This window comes from Physella acuta, unplaced genomic scaffold, assembly GCF_028476545.2.
Source record: "Physella acuta isolate Inbredline_101_S28 unplaced genomic scaffold, ASM2847654v3 ptg000443l, whole genome shotgun sequence".
In the NCBI taxonomy this organism is placed as follows: domain Eukaryota; kingdom Metazoa; phylum Mollusca; class Gastropoda; family Physidae; genus Physella; species Physella acuta.
In genome coordinates, this window is record NW_026731962.1 from 115,422 (window position 1) to 140,023 (window position 24,602).

Below are 24,602 nucleotides of genomic sequence, written 5' to 3' on the forward strand. Positions count from 1 at the left end.
TCTGCATGTTCATTAATTGATTATTGCAGCTTTTAAAGAGTCATGTCAAATAAGATGCTTAATAATGCATTAGCTTACACTTTACATTTACATACCTCTGCTTTATAGTTTTGGTTATATTCAAACAGGGGAAATGTTGTGTTGTCATAGTTAAGCTGGTCAAGACACTTCAGTGGGTAAACAGCACGAGCTTCTAGTTGTGCAGTAAAATCTATCTGATCTAAATGTTTCAAATATAAAAAATATTTTAAAAGTTTATTATCAATCGAAATCTTTAATTTTTACAAGAAGTATAGAGGAAGCATTGTAATCATAGAAAAAAATGAAATCAAGATTTGACAAAAAATTTAAATGAACTGTTATAACAATAAAAGGAACACAATTCAAACAAATATAATATATATCAATAAACAATCACAGGAAACAAAAAACCCAAAAGATAAAACAAAAACTAATTTTCTTCTCATTTCTTTAATATTCTATAATAACATTGAAAGACAACATTGGAAGGAGGACATTGAGGAATGTAATAGGTTGCTCATTGCAGAATTACTTAAAGCAGCAATGGACTGAGAAAAATTATTTGAAAAAACAACTGTAGTGCCCCAATGACCAAGGGGTTAAGGGAAGGTTGATCGACTGATTCTAAAAAAATTAACAAAAGATTGGAACAAAAACAGATATGGCAAATTTAAGTGGAGTGTGCTGATGACAGAAAAGTCATGTTGAAAAAGAAGCCATGTTATGGTCAACATCATTGTTGTGTATTGTATAGATAATTTTATTATTTCTATCCTGAGCTAAAAAACACAAACATTAAAAAATACAGAATGTTCAGGATTCAAGTGTTCTTAATATTAAATAGACTACTTAGGAGTCCAAATTCACCTCTTTCCAAGAAAGGGCAAATAACAAGATCATAGCCATCTCCACATTTTTCACTTGAATCACAGTAACAAAATGATTGTTTTTCTAGCATATTCTCAAGAGAATTTCCATTATCACAAGATCCAGTATAAAGTGTGTCCTGTGGGTTAACTCTGAAAATGAAAAAAAGAAATCATCACTGATTAAAAACAATAAGTTATAATTTTCCTTATTATAGTTGTTTTTCACAAATTTCATTTAATATTTATTATTGTTATACATACATCATACAACTAATAACTTGTTCAGACAGTTCCAATTGTACCCTCTACACTAAAAATTTTCATTTCATTTTTAAACAATTTACAGTAATCTTCACCCCTGTTGTTATAATTACACATAGTTTGGTAGACTTATGCTTCAGAATAATACTTAGCATTATCCTCAAAAGAGCATATATCTTTAAAACAATTTTAGGTAATTTAATACCACCTTTAATTTCAAATCTCATAAATACATTCATTTTAATGTTTGGAATTTTCCCAAAAACGTATATTTTTGTATTTTTACAAATATTGCTAAAATGCTGATCTTGAAATATGGACAATTAAACAAAATAAATAAATATGATACCAGATATTTTAACCCTGAGTTTTTGCAGTACATAAATAAGATGATCAGTGATTTGTAAACCTACCTCCAGGTTAAAGAATAGTCATTAGGTTGATTGAGATTTGTATTATAGACTGTTTTATTTGGAAAAGTTAAATCATTGGTGACATTCCCATCGTACATTCCGCAGAGACCTGTTAGAATATTTTCTTTTTATTCTATGCTTCAAACCAATTCGGAATAATTAAAAAGGCTAGGTTAACTTTTGCACCTATTATATTTTTTGTTATGGAATAGAACTTTTTTTAAACATTTTATTCTTTGATACCTTGTGTCTGGCCATGGTCAACAGGTGCAGGCTTCAGCCAAAGGTTGATGAAATTTAAACCCTTGATTGCACTGCGATCCACATACAGGATAGCCCCAGTAGGAAAAATTATCTAAAAAATAAAAATTATTGATAATATTAAGGCCTATATAACATAATATTCAATAAAGAATAATTTTGTTATTGAGGCATTTACCCATACAAAGCATAAAAAGTGAGAGGGTTTTCAGAAAAATTGAAAATTATCAAAATATTGATAGTGTCTAATCAAATATCATTATCCACTATATACTCTAAATTTATAACCTTCCTAGACAAACAAAAATACAAAATAAGAATCTTTAACACAAATTTTAAGGCAGTATTGCTTTATGGCTCAGGGACCTGGATGGTTATCAAGTCCAATACCAACAGAATACAGTTGTTCACAAAAAGATATCTACATCAAATCCTTAACGTAAGATGGCCAGATAAAATAACCAATGAAGACCTATGGCAAACCACAAAGCAACAGTCAATTGACAGGGATATAAAAAAACCTGAGAAGGAAAGTGGTCAACATCACAAGGGGAAAAGAAAAGTAGGCCAACCTAAGCAATCCTGGAGAAGGCTAGAACTGTGTGAAAATGTCAAACTTAATTGATTAAGGATGTCTATTTGGTATTATAATTTATTATATGATATTAAGTTTTTTCGGGCAAACAGCCTTAGGACAAGTGGATTTGTCACATTCTGGCGAAGTCCATTAGGGTGTTTGTCACATTTGGGCAAGTGTCCACTCAGGAAATCGGCCTCTGGGTACACGCCTTTTGAGCTAGTTTCTTTCGGGAATTTGTCTTAAACCCCAAGCATACTATGTACACTCATATAAATGATGTTATAACAACCTTGGATAAATGCAAATACTGATCAAATTATACACCTTAATAGTTTGCAATCATGATAGAGAATGGTTTGGTGGTTGTTAACAAAGGTCACAAATTAGGCAACAGGGCTAATGACTGCAGGTTGTCCCCTGACCTAACTGCCATAAATTCTAACCAGAGGGTGTAATGCTACAGGATATGATAAAAGTCCGTGGAGAAACAAACAGGATTTAGCAACTGTCAACAAGGGTAAAATAAATATTCAATCTTAAACCCTGTTATGATCTGCCTGGTTTAATAACATTTTTTGAGTGGATTATTCTAAGGAAAAAAAGGATTTTTAAGTAAAAAGCTAGCATTCTCTGAAAATATAGTATATACAAAATAAAAAGACACAAACATCTTACCTGGTATTCTCTTCCTTCATACTGACTAAGAATCCTGAATCCAGGAGTTAGAATGCCATTCTTAAACAATTTGACAGTCATTGGGTAAAAAGCATTCCCAGAATTTTTCGGACCACATTTGTCAATGACAATGACATCATCTCCTGCTCTTGCTGCAACTGCACAGTTACATGACACACGTCCACTACCACAGGGTCGATAAAACACTCGAACCTTTAGTTTATACATTTAATTATAGTTACATATAAATTAATAAAATAGCTTATAAATCACATATGTTACATGATAATAAGACATATTACAAGATAAACCTAACCTACCTCTACTCTTTACATTACATCATATACCTAAGAATAACCCTAATATTTAAAGTTATCATTATCAGCAATATCTGCTGTTTGAAACATAGCTGTAAAATATATATCTTTTGCTTGGACTTATTTTTTTTTTTACTTTTATTAATGTGCAAGTATTTAATTTTTATATATCTTAAAAAATTATATTTTAAATCAATAGTAAATTCTTATTTGAATTATTTACCTCAATTGGTAGTGTGGAGTGTCGATAGAACACAAACTCACCAAGCAAGAAAACATGAAACAACCTATAAACATACAAAATAAATATTATTAAAAAATCGTAATTCAATCATTAAGTTGAAGACAAATTTATGCTGTTTAACTGTTTTCTCATACTTAATGTGTCAATATTGTTTAAAATATATGACACTACAATATTATACTACAGAATGACACTGTATTTGTTGTATTTTTATTCATTGATGTGAAATTTAGGGCAACATTTATTTAAATTAAAATGTTTTTAATTACTCATCTTCTAAGAATTAATTAACACATTTTAAAACAACAAAAGTTAGTTAAATAAAAACATTATAATATTCATAATAGACATCTTTAAATAGTTAATAATGTAACTGCATTTCTTTTTTTACAATTCAAAAGTTAGCCAATAAATATCAGTTGAATATAGGTCTTACTTTCCATCAAATGTTGTGATGTGGGGATCATTCACTGATGAACATAAAGCATTGGTATCTCTGTCTACCAATTTTATCTGAAATAAAAACAATTAAAAAATCAAATCAAAATGAATAAATTAGTACAATTAGTATTGATCTTTTACTATCATACAAAATATACAGTACGAGCCGACCCGCGGCGTATCATACGCCGCTATTTAGTTGTTTTATTTTCTACTATTCAGTAATTCATAATTTGTGAATTCGACAGTATCAATGCTGCCACTGAAAATATTTGCTTTAAAACACTAACCCCCCCCCCCCCCCTTTCCCCGACCCCCCCCCTCTCCCCCCCCCCCCCCCCCCGTGAAAGCAGCCTCCTCTTAGTTACCTCCTGTAAGTTTAAAATCATTTCAAACTAAATTATCTGCCGTGACCACAGCTCACCAGACCATGTGGGGGTGGGGTGGGGGTGGTAGTGATAGTGAAAGAGAGAAAGAGAGGGGACTGCAAGGATGCACTTGCAGCTTGTTTTCTAGCGTCTCCCAGAAGAGAATTATATATATAGATAGTCTAAAAAGCTTAATAAATTATTCTGTTTTGCATTATTAATTGCAATGTCTCTTAACATGAAAAAGAGTGGCTGGAAATTAGGGGTTTCAAAAATAGTAAGAATATTAAGGACTAAGAACATTTAATTTACCTTAGAAGTTGGACCAACCAATGAAAAATTAAAGGTTGGCAAAAATACAGTTTTTGTTATATTTAAAGAGACATTGTGGTCTCCATCATAAATATGGTCAGTGACTGCTTTCACATTCACAGAAAAATTTGATTGCCAGTCCTCATTGGTAAAACGTATATCACATGTTGGTGATTCACTGCTGTCCTTTTTTATCATTACAGCTGCCTGTGGTATTTGAGTGCCTACATTGGAAAGACAAAAATCTAATGAGACTTTCTTTACAAAAAGAAAAAATTCATATTCCCTTGTTTTAAAGAAAATAACATTGTTTTAATGAAGTTTTTGAAATAAGGGAAAAGTAGTCACCATTTGGACAAGAACTGGGTGTGGTGGATTCCAGCACTTCTACTTTTATGCTGAAATAACAAAAATCAGCACCTCCACCATAACCTTTGCAAAGAAAATAAGGTGGAGCTGTCAGTCTGATTGTTATGGTTTCTCCAGTTTCCCCTTCATTGATGATAAGGTCTTTCATATTTTCAATCTAAAAATGTAAACATTATTGGCAGTTGTTATATACCTTTATTCATCATTTTGATTACAGCAATTATATTTTTTATTTCAGAGTCATTAAAAAATTATAAAGATACAGTTTATATGTTCACTATTAAACCTTTACAATTAAGCTGAACTAATACTACCAAACAAAGTAAGAAATATTACATATAATTCTGTTTAGAAATTAATATGAAATTATAGAAAGCTTAAGAGATGAATCCATACTCACTCAGTTACATGGATAAAAAGCATAGAAGCTAATATTTACCCTATTGTAGGATACATTAGTGATGGATATTAGATCATTAAAGTAAGTAAGAGATATTTAGGGCAGCATGGTCTAGCGGTGGTATTTAAAATAAGATAAGCCTTACTAGAACGGTTGCTCTGTAAATATTAGACATGATGAGTGGTCCTCGAGTGTCTTCACAGTTGCTCGCAATACACACACTAACTGCACACTGAAGCTGTAATTATATTACATTAGCATTTTATTTCACATTTTCCAGTGATAGGATATCCATAATAGTCAAAGTATATACATGTAGCTAATGATTGCAGGAACAATAGTATTAAATATAAAATACATTAAGTAATACCAGAGCACTGGTCACACTAAAGAAATATACAAAATATATCTGCTATAGCAAATATTTCATAGTGGAGCTTAAACACATTCAATTAAAGATTGTATTATTTTATAGTTTAAAACATTTACCATTTCACCCGACATTAGTTTATTTGCAGTAATGCTATCCAAAGTTTGTGAGGAGTTTCCTATGTTAACCAAATTAGTTTCATGGGCCCATATAATATCATATTTGTAATCTCTTCCAGTTAAAGGAGAATATTCACAAGTAAAAATATCTTTGTAGGGTCCACCAAACTGAATATTTATTGTGGCTTTCAAAACTTGGTTTTGCATCCTTGTAGATATACCTGGAAAACCCATATTTATAGATTATTCCTTATTTTCAATGACAATAGCAAAAAAAATGAATTCAAAATGTCCATACTAAAAAGTTAATCAAATTTTTATTTCAATAAATTTTAATTTTCAAATCAATTGATGTTTGTATATTTCATTTGTAATAAGAAATTTTATTTTTAAAACATACCACTTAAGCACTGAAATTTTTCATGTATCCAGCCAGGAGCAGCCCTATCAGGTACTGATAAAGTGGGATCTACTAGCACACAAACTCCTCTTTTCTTGAGGAAGTTTATTCCCTGGCAACTTGAATTAGATAAACAAAGAGATCGGCAAGTGGTTTCCATCCATATATCACTATGCACTGCTACAGTTGTTCCTTTCACAATATTTTCAAAAGTTGTCCATTGTAATTCTTTTCCTTGACAGCGATCTGTCATAAAATATATTTTCAAACAATAATTAGTTATGAAAAATGTAACTAAATTTTTCTAAATGAACACAATGTTTAGTATTAAAAAAGCACAACATACATCTATTAAGAATGCAGATAATGGACTCAAATTAAACACTAACAAAGCCAAAGTGTTAAAGCAAAATACAAATAGCAAAGAACCAATTAAAATAAACAACACACAAGTACAGAAAGTAAAAGATTTCACATATTTAGGCAGCAGTGTAAATTATGAAGGAAACTGCACCACTGAAATTAAACACACATCTCTAAAGCCAAGCAAGCCTTTGCAACAGTGCAAAAAACATGGCGATCAAAGAAAATCTCTAACAAGACCAAATGCAGACTTTTCAAAAAGTAACGTCCTTAGAGTCCTACTGTATGGTAGCAAACGCTGGAAAGTAACAATCATTACCAGCAGATCACTGGACTCTTCTATAAGGCATCCACTGGTCTAATACCATCTTCATTAATAGACTACTAAGAGATATGGAGATAAAAGTTTCCCAAATCATTGGGGGAAAAAGATGGCACTGGATGGGACATGTCCTAAGAATTCATCCACATGATATTGCAGGAATGGTGCTAAACTGGACACCCTAGGGAAAAAGAAACAGGGAATGCCAAGGTAGACATGGGAAGCAGCTAGCAGAGGCAGGACTGTCTTGGGGGACTGCCTGGAAAATTACGGGAGACAGGCAAAAGTGGAGCTTTTAGCTCCGAGACACCCCCAAGTACCTTGGGCACAAAAGGGAAAAGTTGAAGTATACAGGTAAAAATGTGTATAAATTATACTATAAAATTAGATATTTACTTGTTCATCTTTTAAAAGATGTAAATGTTAGTACTCACCATAATTACAGAACAAATCAATATGAGTGATGTTTTGTGCAGGCAACAAATAATCTGGCACAAGAAAACTTGTGTATTTTGATAGAGCACAATCTTGAGTTATTGTGTTGAAGTCCACAGATCTACAAGGTAAGTCAATCTCTTTTTTACACATGTCTAGACACACATCACTGTCAGAAACATTGCTGTATGTAACATCATTGTAGAATGCAAGAATACTTGTGGTATTTTCTTTCCTTTCTACTTCAGATCCAAAGCATAAATCTGTATGGTATATTATTAAGCTGTATTAATATTGTCATTTCATTCTGCTCATTCTGAATATTTGTATTTATATTTTTAATTAAACAAATTTGGGTTACTGATGAATCATTTTATAATTGCAAAAATAAGATATTTTAAACATTTCAAAATATGTTTTTTAAAAGGATTGTGCCTAGTAATTATTTGTTATAATTATTAGTTATTTGTTTCTAACTTTCTGAAGTTGTTTTATCAAACAGATGAGTGTCTTGATGGAAATTTAAAATTAATGTTTTTAACCGTTTAAGAGATTAATATTCCAAGACTAAAATACAAAATAGAAGTACTTTTCACTATGTAAAGTACCCATATCAATTTTTTGTTAATTGTTCGGGTAATATGTGAAGAAAAGTGAGGTATGTATAATGCCCTGGCATACATTTGTACCTTACATTGTGTATTTATGAAAGCATTAAACTCACCTGGCTTCCTAGTCCAGTCGTCAGCATTGTTTGTAGAATTACATATTTGCGTGTGATTTTGGGGGTTTTGATCTAAGTCATCATAGCAGTTTCCAGAGATGAAACATGTGTGGGGCTAAACAGACATAAATGTAGGCAATATATAAATTAATTTTATTGATTTTTACAATTTATTGTTCAGTAAATAGATTCTTATATTAAAGTAGTGAAATCTAATTATTTTTTTAACAAATGTAACAGTTTCAAACAAAAAACATTTGTTAGAATGGCTTATCTACCTTTCTTTCCAAACTCCCAAGAGATATTTTAAAACAGCTTGGATTAAATGATAGATATGTAGCATTACTGCTAAGTGGTCCATTCAGATTTTGTACTCTTATGAAGTAATTTCCCTCTGCTGGAAGTTTGCACTGAATTTGGCTGGCTGTTATGTATGTTGTTTCTGCAGCAAATATGTCCCCATCCATAAGATAGTTGGTATCATTGATCTGGAACGAGGAAATAAAAGTAACTTTAAGTAATTGTATTTTAAAGTCACTTAAATTTTACAAATAATTTATGTCGTTAAAACTAAAAGATTCAAAAAAATAATTCCATTATAATTCAAGTTGATTATTGTAGTTGACTAACTCAAGTAAATTACAATTCTTTTAATAATATTGAACTTTCATGATCAACTCAAAAGTGGTTTATTATGGCTGCAACTGAAAAGATAGTTGAACCTTTATTTTTTGATAATAGCATTTTATGTCAGATGCAAAGGATTTTCCAAAGACTGTGACATAGGCACATGTTCCTTGAAGGTTAGTATTGCAAAAATTCTGGTCAAATCTTGTGATGGTTGGAGGGTTGCTCTTTATTATAGAACAATCAAAACCACTGTATCCATCATAACATTTACAATAACCTGAGAAAAAATATCAAAATACTGTTTTTATGTCAGTAAACAAATGTAATAAAATAAATTGCTAAGAATTTTAAGTAAGTTCAATATCACAAACTTGAAACTAAAGCAAAAACAAAATGTTAGTAAATGTGAATAGAAGAAAAACAATTCATAGCCTAAGCTTTGACAAAAATAATTTTTTCTCACCAGACAGGCAAATTCCTTGGTTTGAACAATCATTTGGACAAAGGACACTTAACACAGCATTTGGCGGACCATTTTGACCATAATAATGATAACATCGTTCAGTAAAGATTTCTAAAAGTGATGTGGCCCAACCTTCATTTCCAGTTCTCTGTCAAATTTTAATTTTTTTATTTTTAGATGTGTATATAACAAAATAGATTTTGATTTAAAACTACACAGAATTTCTATAGAAACTATACTTTTACAATGAACCAAAACAATTTTAATGATTTTTTAAAAAGTATATAAAATACCTTTATATCTGATATGCAATTTGTATAGTCATCACCCATTATTAAAGATAAATTGCATTGATGTACTGCATTGCTTGCATTAACAGCTGTTTCACAGACTACCCTAGCTGATTGATCTGTATAATTTGTACTCTGTTGAATAAGAAAAATTGTTAATATGTAAATTGCATGCTTTTACAAGTTAATAAACTAGTTATTTGGGTGTTGTGGTGAATACATTTCCAATGCATACATAATCATTGTACAGAGAAAAACAAAGAATTATAGTTGTTAGCAAACAAATAGGGATATGTATGTGTATTATTGCTTTATTTTTATGTTCTACTTACTCAAATAATAGTTGAAATCTCCTAAATTCTTTCTTATTGTTAATGTAATAGTTAACAAAGTGTTTATTAAATAAGTATTGAATACTTACAGTTACAACCATTTCCACATTATTATAACTAAATATGTTGTCTAAGCTGTCTTCAACAACACAGTTGCCAGGCTGATCACTGTTGCTTTTGAGAAAGTCTGTTATGTCCTCATCTGTTAGTAGATAGGAGAAAAAAATGGAAATTAAAATGTGACTTCAACTTGCGTTTAGGTGTTGTTTCTTAAATATGTAGTGTCATAATTAGCCATGACTTTAATATAATTTAGCGTGCTTCTCAACATATGAAACTAGCTGAAACCTTTTATAAAAATTTATTTTACTCAATACTACAATCAAGCTAAGGTAGCTAAGGTAAGTTAATTTCTCACTATAAGTTGTTTGTCCTAATAGGCACCTATTCCTCAGCATACACCGATGCTCACCAACCATTTAAACTTTAAAGCTACTACTTTCAAATTTCAAGTGTTATCAAATAGCGAAGAACACTGTGAAGGCCAGCTTTTACCAGTTACTTTTATTTTAATATTTTCTTACCTTTATCAAAATCTTCCATCATTTCGCAAGTAAGAAATGTATCTGTCATTGTCATATTTGAAGCACTAGTAATTGGGCTTTTGCATAGAGCATACTCTTCCATCTTCAATGTGCTTGAGCTAGTGTCATCAGGACAACGACCGTTGTAATAACTTTTAGTTTTGTTAATCCTGAAATTTATTTTAATATGTTATCATTGGTTTGATGTTTTAATTTATAAATTAACATTAATTGACAAAGTATATTATAAATGTTGGATTGACTGAACATGGTTATCTGTCAGTTTACTTCAAGAAATGTCCTCATTTGAGCTGCACACATATTTTGTAGTGTTGTACCAATTACAAAAATGGTCATGAGTAGCCTACATGCTTAATTACATAATATCTCTTTCTAAGTGTTACTTTCCGATAGGTTTTTTTTGGGGGGGAGGGGGGGGATACTGGTTAAAGTATATATTTTTAATATAAATTTATAAATTACATATTTTTTCTATTTCATCAGTGGGTTGTGGATGTGCTTTGGGACAAACATCCACCTCTAGAGATGCCTAAAAAACTCTTCCTTTGTAATTTCTTTATCTAGATCTAATATTATATTAGTGTACTAGTAATAGTAATAGTCTAATAGATATATCTATATTCTATTCTATCTAACTCTAAAGTTGTCCAAGTAATAGATCTAGATCAAAGGCATATTATGAGTATAATTTATCTAAATTTTGTATAATAAATAAATGTATTATTATTATATTATATGATTAACTGTTAACAAAATTAGACAGGATTATTAATTGTCAATAACTGTATGTAGGCATTGTCATTCTGCATATGCCAGCCATAAGGTCTTGAGTTTAGAATAGTTTAGATCTTTGCGATACTGTTAAGTCTGTTAAGTGAAGCTTCAGAAGATAGATCTAGAATCTAGATCTAGATCTACTTCCAAAATACCCATACAATCACAATGCAGAGAACTCTGCTTCGACTTTAGACTAGGTCTAGATATTCTAGAGTTCCAGACTAGATCTAGAATCTATCTCATTTTATCTGGATCTGGGCCAGAAGGGTCCTTTGCATTGTATTATGATTGTATGATTGTCACTTTGTGACTTTTGTGTGTTGTCTGCAACACTGAGTCACTCAGTCAGTTCTCAGTGAGTAGAGTAGCAGGTATCAGTAATTCATCAGAAGCATTATGCATGGATATGAACAAAAAGATTTAGAGATCATTTAGATCTAGATCTAGATCTAGACTAGATTCTAACGATCTATTAAATCATATCTATTATTCTAGAATAATAATCATTATTGTATCATAAATTGAATCATTGATTTTACGGTTGAATCTAGCAGAAGTTATGTCTGTTTATGAGCTCATACGGTTGTGGTAGTACAAGCAGTTTAATTTTCTGAAATGGGTCTAGGAACGGTAATCTAGTTTATTATCTATTAATATTACGAAGATATAGAGTTCTAAGTTTAATGAAGGTGACTAAATTAAGAGACAATCGGCTGTATGAATACAAACATGTTACTTTTCTACAATTGACCTAGGAATGTGGAATAGCTTATTAATTATAATTTTCAGAGCTTTCAAAATGGTGAATCTAGAATCTAGATCTAAATGTCACTATAATGAGTTTACATTAAACTCAGCTTTATTTCTGCCTTTAAGCCAACCAAATTTATACTAAGCCTTCCTTTTAAGTGGGGCTTTGTAAACTAAAATTTACTGCTTTATAATATTGTGGACAAAGGCTACATGCCGAAAATATGCACCTGATATGTATGTTATAACCTACACGTCACTGTATGAGAGGAACCGCTAACAAAACTCCTTTACATGTGTAGACCTAATAATTATCATCTGACTTATTTGTCCATTTATATACTAGATACACACAAACCCATTTGCCCAGTTCTCAATTTGCAAATAAACACTAATTCCTTCAAATATGTTTTCCAACTCCTCCATTAAGGGATAGTGCACACATTATATAGCACAAAAATATTGTTAATCACCCCTAACTCAAAAAAATCGTTCTATACCATTTATATCCTCATATTGTTTCTTAGAACCATCCCCTCATCTCTCCTACCCATTAAATAATTTAAATACATAAGGGGTCGTCAATAATTGACGTCACACTAGTAGGAGGAGGGGGGGGGGGGGTCGGTAATTTTGTGACGGTGTGTGATGAGGGGGGTTCGAATGGTGCGACGTCACACTTTTGCATTATTAAAAAGCAATTTTAGAAAACGTATTTTAGACGTTATTTCGCGTTTTAGAAAACTGTTTTAATAAATTGTAATAGGAATTGATTAAAATACTCTATTTTGACAGAGTTCAGACAAGATTTTGGAAAAATATCGATGTTTAAAAAAAAAATTCAACTGCAGTTTTGAGGGGGGGGGGGTGTAGGCTGAGAGGTCTGGCTTTTTGTTACGATGTGTGACGGGGGAGGGGGGGAGGAGGAGGTAAAAGTCGTCAAAAAAAGCGTGACGTCATTTATGGATGACCCCTAAGCCTACTATTTGGTAGTCTTACTATAAAAATATGTATTGATTATTCATATAACCTAAGCTATAGTTTAGAAAAAAAAATTTGTTGCATTTTATAAGAAACAATGGCAAAGCCTGTGGAAATTAAGTGTGTAAAATGAGGTGTCAACTTATTTGTCAAGCAATTATCAAAAAACAATATTTTGCGAATATAAAAATTAAGATGAAGGCACCGCTACCTAAAACAAAATTAAAGCCCACCCCTACCCCAATGAGTGTTGTATGTCCATGATGGTTAAGATTCAAAGACTCTGTTGTTACTAATACTATGCACAGTTAATCTAAACTCAATACATTGTCAAGAAAATAAACTTTTCTTACCTCCACGTCTCAATGCTTAAACTGGCACTAGTTGATCCTGATCCAAAAGACCCACACAGACCTAAACAGAGTTGAAGCTTTGTTATCGATTGATCTCTATGATCATTATGTATTAAATTGTGAACATTTTAAAACGAAGCCTAATTTAAATAAACAGTCTTTAAAACAATTTATACCTTCGGTAGAATTGGAATCAGAGAGGCTTGGATAAAACCAGACATTGATCGAATCTTGGAATGTTTTTCGGGCCACAACGAGACCGCCAGTGGGTAGGGATATCTGGGGAAACAAAGTATAATATTCAAGCCAGTATTTTTCATGTAAGCCTACTATTACTGTCAGTTTCTTACAAGTACTACTTGTTTGTTTCATAAACATTGAATACGTACCTCGTATTGCAAACCTCCGTCATATCGCCGCACAAAAAATTGTTCTGAATTCTCCCCCTTGAAAAGCTTTGCCGTTATTACTTCCCCTGTAACACAACCTGTCAGTAAGACAACGTCATCTTTGATTCTGACGGCTAACGCGCAGGTACATCTAGAATTGTTGAGGGTTGTATTGTCTTGGCTACACTGGCGGCTGAACGTGCGTACCTAGATTGGGTGGTGGGTGTATAAGAAATAAAGTAAAGAACATTGTTTAAAATAAATGACGATAGATCATTGTTGTTACTTTGTTTTGCAGTTATAATGGGAAAATTTATTTTTTTCCCTATTTTTTTGTTATTGATTCTTTACATTTTAAACATTATGAAACACCTACTTCAAACGGTAGTTTAGTATGCTTGTACAACACAAATTCACCATACAAGTTGTTTTCAATGAAGCTGAAAAATAAAATAAAGTTGTTTTTTTTATCTGTGAATTCTTTTGATTTATTTTATAAATTCGTGGGTTCATATTTTTAACAGTGTGAATTTACAGAATAAAGAAAATGCATTTAGCTTTCAAAACCAACAGGGTAACCACCATAATCACTAGGTCTAGATCAGATTTATGCAGATGTGTTTACTTATAAATGACTCAAAATCCCTTGTAAATCAAGCATGCCTAGCGAACCTATTTATTAAAAAAAATAATTAAGTCGTATACTCATAACTACGCATTACAGATGCAATCATTATGTTTAGATAGCATCTTCTTCTTTCTTTTTCGTTCTTAATTGTAATTTAGACAGAATTCCCTCCAACACAATGTTATGCGCCACATTGACTACGATTTCAGCCTGATTATCTTTATGGATTTGCTTCTATAGCTTTTGTTCATCCAAGAACAAACTACAAGGCAAGAGTTGTTTGAGTTTTCTCTCCTTGATGGATTGGTGACCCCAAGCCTCATCAACCCGGGGGTATCTAGTTGTGACAACATCATTCCCACGCTGTAGGCCCTAACTTACTCACCTGCCGTTGAACATTCGTATATGTGACATCCCTGTAGACTCACACACCGGTGTTTGCGTTGTAAATGTTGTCGTCACCTTTTGATATACAATACAAACTATTAGGTCAGACATGGATATCCTGCTTTAAAAAGTAAAGGCTGTACTTGCTTTCCGCAGTAAACAGTTATTTTTCGATTCTAGACGCCTAATTTGCATAAGCCCTTTCAAAGATATCAAATTTCGAATTTAAACACTAGCATAACAGTAGAATAAAAGTAATAATCTACATAATTACTTTATTACTTTAATTCTTCTGCTATGCTAGTGTTTAAATTCGAAATAATTGAAATCTTGCGTTTCTGTATAAGAAAACGGAGTCATGCCTCAGCATATAGGCTCTTTCAAACTTTTTTCTCCAGGGGGGGGGGGGGGCGGCACTAGAAATTTGGGAGTGGGAGGTAAGTAAGTTTCCCTTTCAAACCTAACGGTCTATGGGGCAAATGAAGTAGAGTTCACCTGTTTCTGTGGAAGGACGGACACAAATTTTCTATAAAATTTCTATTTTGTTCGGGGGGGGGGGGGGGGGGGGTTGCCTCACGAAGAGATGCCTGAAAGAAACACTGTATAAAATCAGCGTAATAAAAATGAAAATGCTTAACTTACATTCAAACTTTTTGTGCTTCCTTTGTAGGTATCGTCAAACATGAGGCCGACGTAGATGGTACTGTTGAAGACACCTGACAGTTCTGTGCCAGAGTTGGGAGTTACTGCGATGGACATTTCTTGTCTCCAGTTGGCTTCTGACAGCGTCATCGCGCAGTTCGAGATGTCTTTGTTATCTCCCTTGGGAAATAGCAGTTTTGGAAGCACTACTGATGTTTTGGAGCATCTGTAAACAAAAATTTGTATTTTTATATTTCCAACACAAAAAAATTAGTTTGTCAGCTTTCTGTCGTTGTTTTTTTAACATTATAGTTCAAAATTTAAAAATCAATACCCGAATTAAGATGTAAGGACATATTTCATTATTTTCTGTTACGGGTCAGTTGTAGGATAGATAGAAATAGGCTAGAATAATCTAGAACTCAGGGGAGAGTGTGTCTGTGAGTTGAGTTTACCCTAGTGTGTAGTTAACCCCGGTGTGTTTATGTATTGTTATCCCAAGGTCGATTGCGGTATAAAAGCGGGAGTGAATGATTGTTAGAGGGGAGGGGTGTTAGTTGGTAGCTGTTAGGGGGAGGGCTATTGTGTAATGTGGAAAGTTGAGACCGAATAAAGTACTGAAAATTGTCAAGAATAGTTTTCTGCGTTAAACTGAACCCGGACGTAACATTTTCAACTGAACGGTTTTTATAAAGCAAAGGAATTAAGGGGTCGTCATTAAAGAGCGCCACACATCTAGAGCAGTGGTTCTTAACTGTTGTACCGAACCCCACTAGCTTTATTTGCGCATTCACCGAGCCTCTCTCAATAGGAAAAATAATATGATTTTTTTGTCAAATCCTAAACACAAGTTGATTCTATATATCTTACTGGTGCACAAAATGAACCGTATAAATCATATGAGTTGGGTATGTGTCTGGATCACCGCCGAACACTGAGCCTGCCTCTCCGAACTTTTGGGGTTCGATCAAACCCAAGCTCAGAACCACTGGTCTAGAGGGTAAATTGAAGTTCTGACTTATACGTCACGGAGGTTTTAAGAAACGTGACGCAAGATTTATTTTGAATATTTTAATAAAGAAAACAAATAGTAGAAAAACTGCTATTTTACATTATTGTCACTTTAAGTAAACGTCACGTCATTTAAATAAAGGCTTCTTGTTTGTTGTTATGACGTCTATCAATGTGATTCAAGGCGTAAAAATTAGAAAAACACAATACATATAACAATTTAATATTCTTTTTATTATATAACTGACTATCTGTTATTCTGTTTTAAAGGGGAAAAATATGTAAGTGTACTTTATAGATAATATCAACGTTGTCAAACTCTAAAATAATTCTCACGTTATAGACTCTTCGTCCTCCGATGAGATTATAACGGAAGCTTTGCATTCTGACGGCAGACCAGCTGCGGCACAGAGCAGGTATGGAGGAGCTGTAGCCTTGACCCGAATATATTTGATCTCTTTCTCACTCAGTACCATGACGTCTTTGTTCAATATCTGTTCAGATGTAAAGATGCAGAAAACCTGATATCGCATACAATAATATACTGTACTGAAAACGTAACAGATTATCTCGGTGTAAATCGTCGTGTTAATCGATAATCGCAGCGCAAAATAAAATCAACACTATTAACACTATAAACACTGACCCGCATTTACAGCTATAACCCAACATTGCAAGAAAAAATCAACACTACAAACGCTAACCCAAAAGTACATCACTAACCAATCACTACTACAAAACTTTAACATTACAAATATAACCGATCACTACTACAAAACCTTAACATTACATCTACAACCAATCACTACTACAAAACCTTAACATTACACCCATAACCAATCACTACTACAAAACCTTAACATTACATCTACCATCAATCCTACCTGTATTTCGGGGACGTATGACTGGCTTTCCTTTACTGCTGTGTAACTTCCAGCGTTGTCACGATAGGGCTTGTAGCAAGCTTTAACTTTACAGGAGTGCTGTTAGAGACCATACAGTAATTACAAGCAAATATTCGAAAATAGCCCTGTAAATTATAATTACGTCATCTGGAGGTATTGAATCGTATGGTGACGTGTGGGTAAGAACATAGATAATAATGTTGGTAATTGTGGGACTTGAATGTTCAGGAATAAACTGTCGGTTTGATTTGATTCGATAATTTTTTTAAATTTTATTCCAGATAACACATCCTCCCCCCCCCCCATCTCCCCCTCCCCCTTATTCAACTTTATATTACTGAAGTACCTTTTGCTGTACTGAGAAGTCAGACAGAGTTACTGTCAGGTAAGAAACCATCACACCATCTGTCACGTTCTCTTCTTGTACCTCCATGTTGTCGGCGTACCACGTGATCATGTACTGGATACCAAAAGTCGCCTTGTCCATGACGGTGCACGCCAGTCTCATATCCACGTCGGAGGGCTGATAGTCCACGGTGGGTGTCATGATGTCTGGTGGAGCCATGTCTGAAAATATGCACGGTGTTAGAGGCCTCAACGAGAATTGCATGGAGATAAACTTCAAATCTTTTTTACGTGGTTAATTAACATTAACGAACGAACTTCATTTACATCCTCAAATATTAAAACAAATGCACAAGATCTTTTATGAGAAGAATATTTTAAAGTATATATTTTTAAAGGTAACTGCATATATATATATATATATATATATATATATATATATATATATATATATATATATATATATATATATATATATATTTATTTATTTATTTATATATATATATATATATATATATATATATATATATATATATATATATATATATATATATATATATATATATATATATATATATATATATATATAACCTATGTATATACATATGTAAGCCCTGCTAGGGGGGGGGGATACCTTAAAATCTACTCTACCCTTCCCTAGGCTTATCTACTACTACTGTCCGGTCAGTGCAAGCCCGGATAAACCCAGACTGGTTAATACCTTAACCTTAGTCTAAATTAAAAAACAAAAAAACTTTAACAAATTAATAAAATTTATTTCATGGAACCAAAAGTTATTATAAAAAACTAGAATCTAGATCTAGACAAAACAAAACACTCAAGACATACAATACACGCAGAACTCAACGAAACAAAACAGTTTATATACAACAAAACATTACGTTCGAGCCGTTCCTCATTGGACCACCATGCACTCCCAGATTCGCAACAAATAAAATAATACAAAATAATCCATTCACCCGCTCACACATATATATACATAGATATATATGTTTGTGTGTGTATGAATGTATGTATATCTCATCAATGACTTTTTAAAAAAGATATGTAGATAATTGTATACATCTATAAAATCTCATTACCGACTCCACAGCCCCGTACGTCCATCCTGAGACATGGACGGCCAGTGAAGTTGACCACCTCAATTCTAACCCGGCGTGCAACAAATGGTGTGTCCAGTTTTAGCTCATACTGTTTGTTCACGTAGTCAGCTGTGAAGACCTGCCAATAAATATGTCAAAGCTGGTAATGATCTCGCGTCCATCACGTCTTACGTTATGTTACGTGTCTGATGTGGATCTCGATACTGAATTAATTGTAGTGCTGTCCAAAATTAAGGGTTATCCATAGCTTAATTAAGAAAATCAACCATACGGAAATATCGGATTAACACAAACGTAGCGTTAAGAAAGAAAAAAATTAAAATCTCAAATTATTTAGACTATATTATTAAAAAAAGAGTTAATTTCATCATTCATTTCATCGACTACTATAATATACTTTTTTACACTGTTTTAAGTTTGATGAGATTAATCTCCACCCATTAGGGGGTTGTCCATAAATGACGTAACACTCGTACGGGAGAGGGGGGGTCCTTAATTTTGTGACGGTGTGTTTTGAGAGGGAAGGGGGGGGGGGGTTCAGATGGTGGAACGTTTGATTTATAAAAAAAAAACAATGTTTGAAAACAAATTTTAGCCGCTATTTCGTGTTTTAGAAAACTGTTTTGATAAATTGTGATAGAAATTGATTAAAATACATTATTTTGACAGAGTTCAGGAAAAATTTTAGAAAAATATTGATGTTCTAAGAAAAATTCAACTGCAATTTTGAGGGGGGTTGTGGGCTGAGGTGTGACGTCATTTTAGGGGTGGGGGGCTGGCTTTTTGTGACGATGTGTGACGGAGGGGAGGGAGAGTAAAAAAATCGTCAAAAACGTGTGACATAATTTATGGATGATGACCCCTTACCTGTGTTCCATTGGTGCCGCTGTAGTTTCTCAGCTCACCAAACGGACCTTCGGCTGGCTCATAGTAGAGCCGGAACCTGGTCACCGAGAACTGTAGGCTCGTATCTGCCGTGTACGCCGGCTGTAAGAACACTGACGTCACATTGATGGCAGACTCGAAGCTGACGTCATACCAGTCGCCGGCCACATTGTTACTTGGACACCATCCTCCGAGTGTCATACCTTATCAATGACGAAATTATGGTTTTGTTTTTATTCAACAGGTCTTAAAAAACTATTTTTAAAATCTTACTACGCTTAAAATTTGTTGTAGAACGAATTTAATTTTTTTTTTATGTAAACCCATATAATTTATTAAAAAATCAATTGGATGAATACTTTTACTGTTTAGTTTGAAACATAGCATATCTCGGAGAAAAACTTCTGTGGTAGGAGTGAAAGGGGGGCTATCGCGTAAATGTATGCCTACGCTAAAACTAAAAGAATTATTTTGCCCGGGTAGTATAAATTAACAAGCGCATTAATTTTACTGTCTAGAGTCCACATATTAAAATGCTATTTTATTGGGTTGAAGTGCATATTTTAAAAAGTTTTCGGGCGCAGAAAAGATAGTATGAAACGAAGTAGCTCACTTGTGCAGCAGTCGAAAATGCCGTATGATGTGTTGAGCTTTGGGTCCGTCGATGATGCAGCAAACTGGACGTTCTTGTTGACGACCTGAGTGACGGGGTTGACACATTCTGTAACAAAAGGTGACAATGTGTAACGAAAAGATGAAAGAAAATTTACGGAAAATATGAAAACAAATGTAGATCTAACAAATGATAGCAAATCTTTTGTTTTAATTTTTTAAAAAATGTTCTGTTTACACGTGTCTTAATGTATTTGTAAAGCTCTAAGGAGATCTCTGGAGGGACATGATGGCTCAGAGGCGTAGAGAGGGGGGGGGGGGCGGGGGGGGGGGACATATGTCCCCTGGCGCCGACCTCAGGGGACGCCAAAATGGTTTGGAAAAATAAATTGAAAGCTTGAGGGGGGTGCAAATCGAAAATTTGAGGAGGGGGGAGGTGCAAATTGAAATCTTGAGGGGGGTGCAAATCGAAAGTTTGACGGGGGGGGGGGTGCACATCGAAATCTTGAGGGGGTGCAAATCGAAAGTTTGTCCCCGGGCGCCGGGAAGGGTCGCTGCGCCTCTGTGAAGCCCCCTCCCCCGTATTTTCTAATTCTAAATAATACGGCCATCATTGTTATTTTTCGTGCTGAACACCAAGGTCCCTACTATTCCAATTTTAGAAACACATCTAAAGCCAGTTAAAATCTAGTCTTGTTACACCGCCTCTCTATTTTTACACGCACCACCTGATGACAGCGGGAGATGACTGTGTTAGCGATGTTGAATTGTTCCACGTACCGGGAAGTTCGCAATTTTAACTCATGCGTGACATCATTGCTTAACATATTCTTAAAATTAAAAAACATAACGACTGAAGGCTGGTGAAATGTTTGTTCTGTGAAACTTTTTTTATCAAGGACTATAGGGAAGTGAAATGACAAGGAACAACTTGCTTCGGCAGAGTTTTCGATCGAATGTTATGGTTACTAAGTACATGTCCTATGAAGTTCTTATAACGTTAATCTAAAGACAGACTTCAACATTAGCTGGAAATAACTATTGCATGCGATAAAGTCATACGTAGAAAATATTTTCTTTTGCTTTAAATTGCTTTTTATTACCTCAAGTAACTAATGACTGTTGGCCCAAAGGTATTTAAAGACAGATTTCGTCTTAATCGATTGACTTCTACTTTTAGTCAAAGTTTGAACTGACTGTATGTACACCAGTAAATGAGAAACTTTCAACTAGCTAGAGGTATATGCAAATTGTTTATAGTCTTGAACCACACTGCTATGCTGAAGAAGACCTTGTGTCGAAACGTCCATTGTGCTCAGGGGTGTAGCGAGGGGGGCGGGGGGACGACGCATGTCCCCGGGCGCCGACCTTAGGGGGCGCCAAAATGGGTTTGGAAAATAAATTAAAAGGTTGAGGGGCGCAGAGAAGGGTCGCTACGCCTCTGATTGTGCTTGTAATTGTGTTTAATTTGTGAGGATACTAACACTACCCGTTTTATTTCTATTGACATAAACCTATTGACATAAACCTCACTGCAGCTACCATTTTTTATTAATTTACGCAGATTGCTGCAACTAGCAACAACCAATTAAATAAATCATAGGCAACTTGACAACTTTTTATCTTTTAACCCTCTTAGAAGTCCCATTTTGATTAAAGTGAAATAAGGTTTGGAACTCGCTGCACTACTTAAACGACCCAAAGATCTGCTCATTAAAAAGGTCCCTTACATTGACCGTGTCTTGGAACAACTTTCAATATTAAAACAACTTTTAATATCTAAGCCAGAGTTGCATGTATAGCCTTATATAAGTCTGTCACGAAAAAAACGGTGCCAAAATTTCAATTCAAACAATTCCCAAACACCAAAAAAAAAAAGTTTAAAAATCAACCCACGCTTTTTCAAAGTGCAACATTCCATTATCCTTTCAGTATGTTGAACGACCTTCAAACGACTGTCTACAGCTGCTGATGTGCGCGTTAGAAAATAACGCGAGACCGCAGCATTTCTAAACACAATCTGACGTCAGCCCTAGGGCGTACAATGCTTCGTGCGAGATATTTTAACATGAATAGAGCCTGTAATGTTCAAATATTTTGCCCGTCAAAGAAACTTGTTACGAATACGTTATATAATGCCCCATGTTCTAAAGATACGACGATACGATAAGATAAGCGGCGTTACAATATTTTATGAGATATCTCATAAATCTAGTTAAACACAGAGAGAGATCTCATATAAACAAAAACAATGTTGTAGACTTTCAAATAAAGGGATTAAATATGTGTATGATTTTGTAGCTTGCTTACAAGATAAATGGAGAGGGGGGGGGGATAAAATAAGAACATTGGTGAAACTAACTTGCAAATAGCACAGTGCAATATTAATATGGCTGATAAGGTGACACAAGACATAATGTAACGAGACACTCAAAGCTTGTGCTGCTGTAGGCAGGGAGCTTTTAAGGACCCATAAAAATAACATTCAGTTACATTAAATGACATATATTGTGTCGTTCAGGTCGTGTCGATTTATGTCTACATTTCAAAATGTTGTCATAAAAAAATTGTACGCTATTAAAGTCGGTATGGAATCTCTTTCTTTCCCCCATATATATATATATATATATATATATATATATATATATATATATATATATATATATATATATATATATATATATATATATGTGTGTGTGTGTGTGTGTGTGTGTGTGTGTGTGTGTGTGTGCGTGAACATTTTAACCCCCCCCCCCCATGACAAACTGCTTCCTTCTTCACTGGTCCTGTTGTTCAGTAAAGTGCCCTGAAATCGCTGAACTACTAGCTAGATTTAATACTGATAATATACTATCATAATTTAACGTGCATTTAAAAGTTAATTGCACCAAATATAGCGTCCATTATGTGTATGTACGTGAAGACTCTAGTTTTAATGACCCAACCTCTATCCAACCATGTCTTCCTGTTATGCCTGACAGACTAAACCCCATGGGAGAAAAAAATCGTGCAAGCTCATAGAATTGAACTGAATGAGGCAAAAAGCTTTCAGGCATTAATTACACAACGATTTTTTAAACTTAAGTTCATTCGATTTTACTTTGCACATTTTATTTATTTTTAAATAATTCATGTTTTGTATAAGAACCCTACCCCCTCCCTTTTCCCCGTCATGTTAATACTATTTTACATTAATAAAAAAAATTAAAATTATTATATAGGCCTATTTCATGTGGTTTAACAGCCAGTTAAAATTTTTTATTATTAATAACATAATAGCAAAGGTGACTCGACCTTCCTGGTCAGAATTAGCCCCACGTGATCTTTTGAAATGGGTTTGTTTAAACAGCTTTGTCTGCGAGTTCCCTGCCGAACGGCCGAACCAGCGCGTGTATAGAAAATGGCCGCCGTGAACTGGCGTCTCAGTTTTCGGCGTTGTCTGCCTTTGGGCAGTGTCTCGGAACGAAGATTTGTCTACGTTTGTCTGGGGTTAGTCCCGTGACCTTGTGCTGGGGTTATCTGAATACTGTTCCAAGGGGTGGGGGAATGGGCGTGGTCTATTTAAAATAGGCTTATCTAACTTTTTACACAAATCACGCGGAATGCTTATTGTCAAAGTTGTTTTGATAATCGTTGAAATAAATCAAAATGATAGCTGAATTTTTATTTTAATCTTAATGCTAATGTTTCAGTAGATGAGTTAAACTGTGTTTGGACACTTTTCTCAGAATCAGACTAAAGGCACTAAGTATCCAACTGGATAAACCTGGTCTATAAATAAACCTGACGAAAACGAGTTTTCTTAAGCTGCTATTTTTTAAACAACCGAGTTTTTTAAAATTATTCTTGCCCAACAACCATTATGTTTTTCTATGTTTGAAAATGTGATATTCTTCAGAATAATGAATGCGAGCCGCGTTAGTAATTAAGCAATTGTTCGAAAGGTGATGGAGTGGGGGGGGGGGGGGTGATTTTTTTACAAAATCGACAAGAACATGTCTTAGAAGTTGTCTTCACTACTCCAAGCATTACTAACACAAAAATAAAACGAATTGGCATTAACAAAGTAGTAAATATGAAAAAATTCCGCGTTTTGTAAAAATTACAACATTGTTTGTAACAAACGGTAGCGAATCGCATGAGTTATTTCTAAGGATAAATAAATGCTTGCCGTTTAAAATGCATGCTTCACTCCGTGGGAAAATTTCCCAACACACAAAGACGCCGTG

At 33.8% G+C, this 24,602-nt stretch overlaps 1 protein-coding gene across 1 annotated transcript in view; it reads right to left on the reverse strand.

Moving 5' to 3' along the window:
- Window positions 1-24,602, reverse strand: part of LOC131943142 (uncharacterized) — a 120,031-nt gene that overhangs the window by 81,186 nt on the left and 14,243 nt on the right. The window contains exons 2-33 of the mRNA XM_059303147.1: window positions 20,375-20,482; window positions 19,744-19,964; window positions 18,856-18,994; window positions 17,754-17,974; window positions 17,387-17,485; window positions 16,839-16,996; window positions 15,492-15,717; window positions 14,848-14,924; window positions 14,211-14,274; window positions 13,835-14,041; window positions 13,622-13,724; window positions 13,446-13,506; window positions 10,564-10,733; window positions 10,069-10,181; window positions 9,651-9,782; window positions 9,358-9,505; window positions 8,987-9,171; window positions 8,543-8,752; window positions 8,265-8,379; window positions 7,540-7,803; window positions 6,421-6,666; window positions 6,021-6,241; window positions 5,677-5,769; window positions 5,111-5,288; window positions 4,763-4,986; window positions 4,078-4,154; window positions 3,621-3,684; window positions 3,081-3,293; window positions 1,808-1,919; window positions 1,565-1,673; window positions 889-1,040; window positions 96-220 (exon numbers count right to left, since the gene is read on the reverse strand). Of these exons, the coding sequence (XP_059159130.1) occupies window positions 96-220; window positions 889-1,040; window positions 1,565-1,673; window positions 1,808-1,919; window positions 3,081-3,293; window positions 3,621-3,684; window positions 4,078-4,154; window positions 4,763-4,986; window positions 5,111-5,288; window positions 5,677-5,769; window positions 6,021-6,241; window positions 6,421-6,666; window positions 7,540-7,803; window positions 8,265-8,379; window positions 8,543-8,752; window positions 8,987-9,171; window positions 9,358-9,505; window positions 9,651-9,782; window positions 10,069-10,181; window positions 10,564-10,733; window positions 13,446-13,506; window positions 13,622-13,724; window positions 13,835-14,041; window positions 14,211-14,274; window positions 14,848-14,924; window positions 15,492-15,717; window positions 16,839-16,996; window positions 17,387-17,485; window positions 17,754-17,974; window positions 18,856-18,994; window positions 19,744-19,964; window positions 20,375-20,482 (4,835 nt within the window). The remainder of the gene's footprint in view (window positions 1-95; window positions 221-888; window positions 1,041-1,564; window positions 1,674-1,807; window positions 1,920-3,080; window positions 3,294-3,620; window positions 3,685-4,077; window positions 4,155-4,762; window positions 4,987-5,110; window positions 5,289-5,676; window positions 5,770-6,020; window positions 6,242-6,420; window positions 6,667-7,539; window positions 7,804-8,264; window positions 8,380-8,542; window positions 8,753-8,986; window positions 9,172-9,357; window positions 9,506-9,650; window positions 9,783-10,068; window positions 10,182-10,563; window positions 10,734-13,445; window positions 13,507-13,621; window positions 13,725-13,834; window positions 14,042-14,210; window positions 14,275-14,847; window positions 14,925-15,491; window positions 15,718-16,838; window positions 16,997-17,386; window positions 17,486-17,753; window positions 17,975-18,855; window positions 18,995-19,743; window positions 19,965-20,374; window positions 20,483-24,602) is intronic.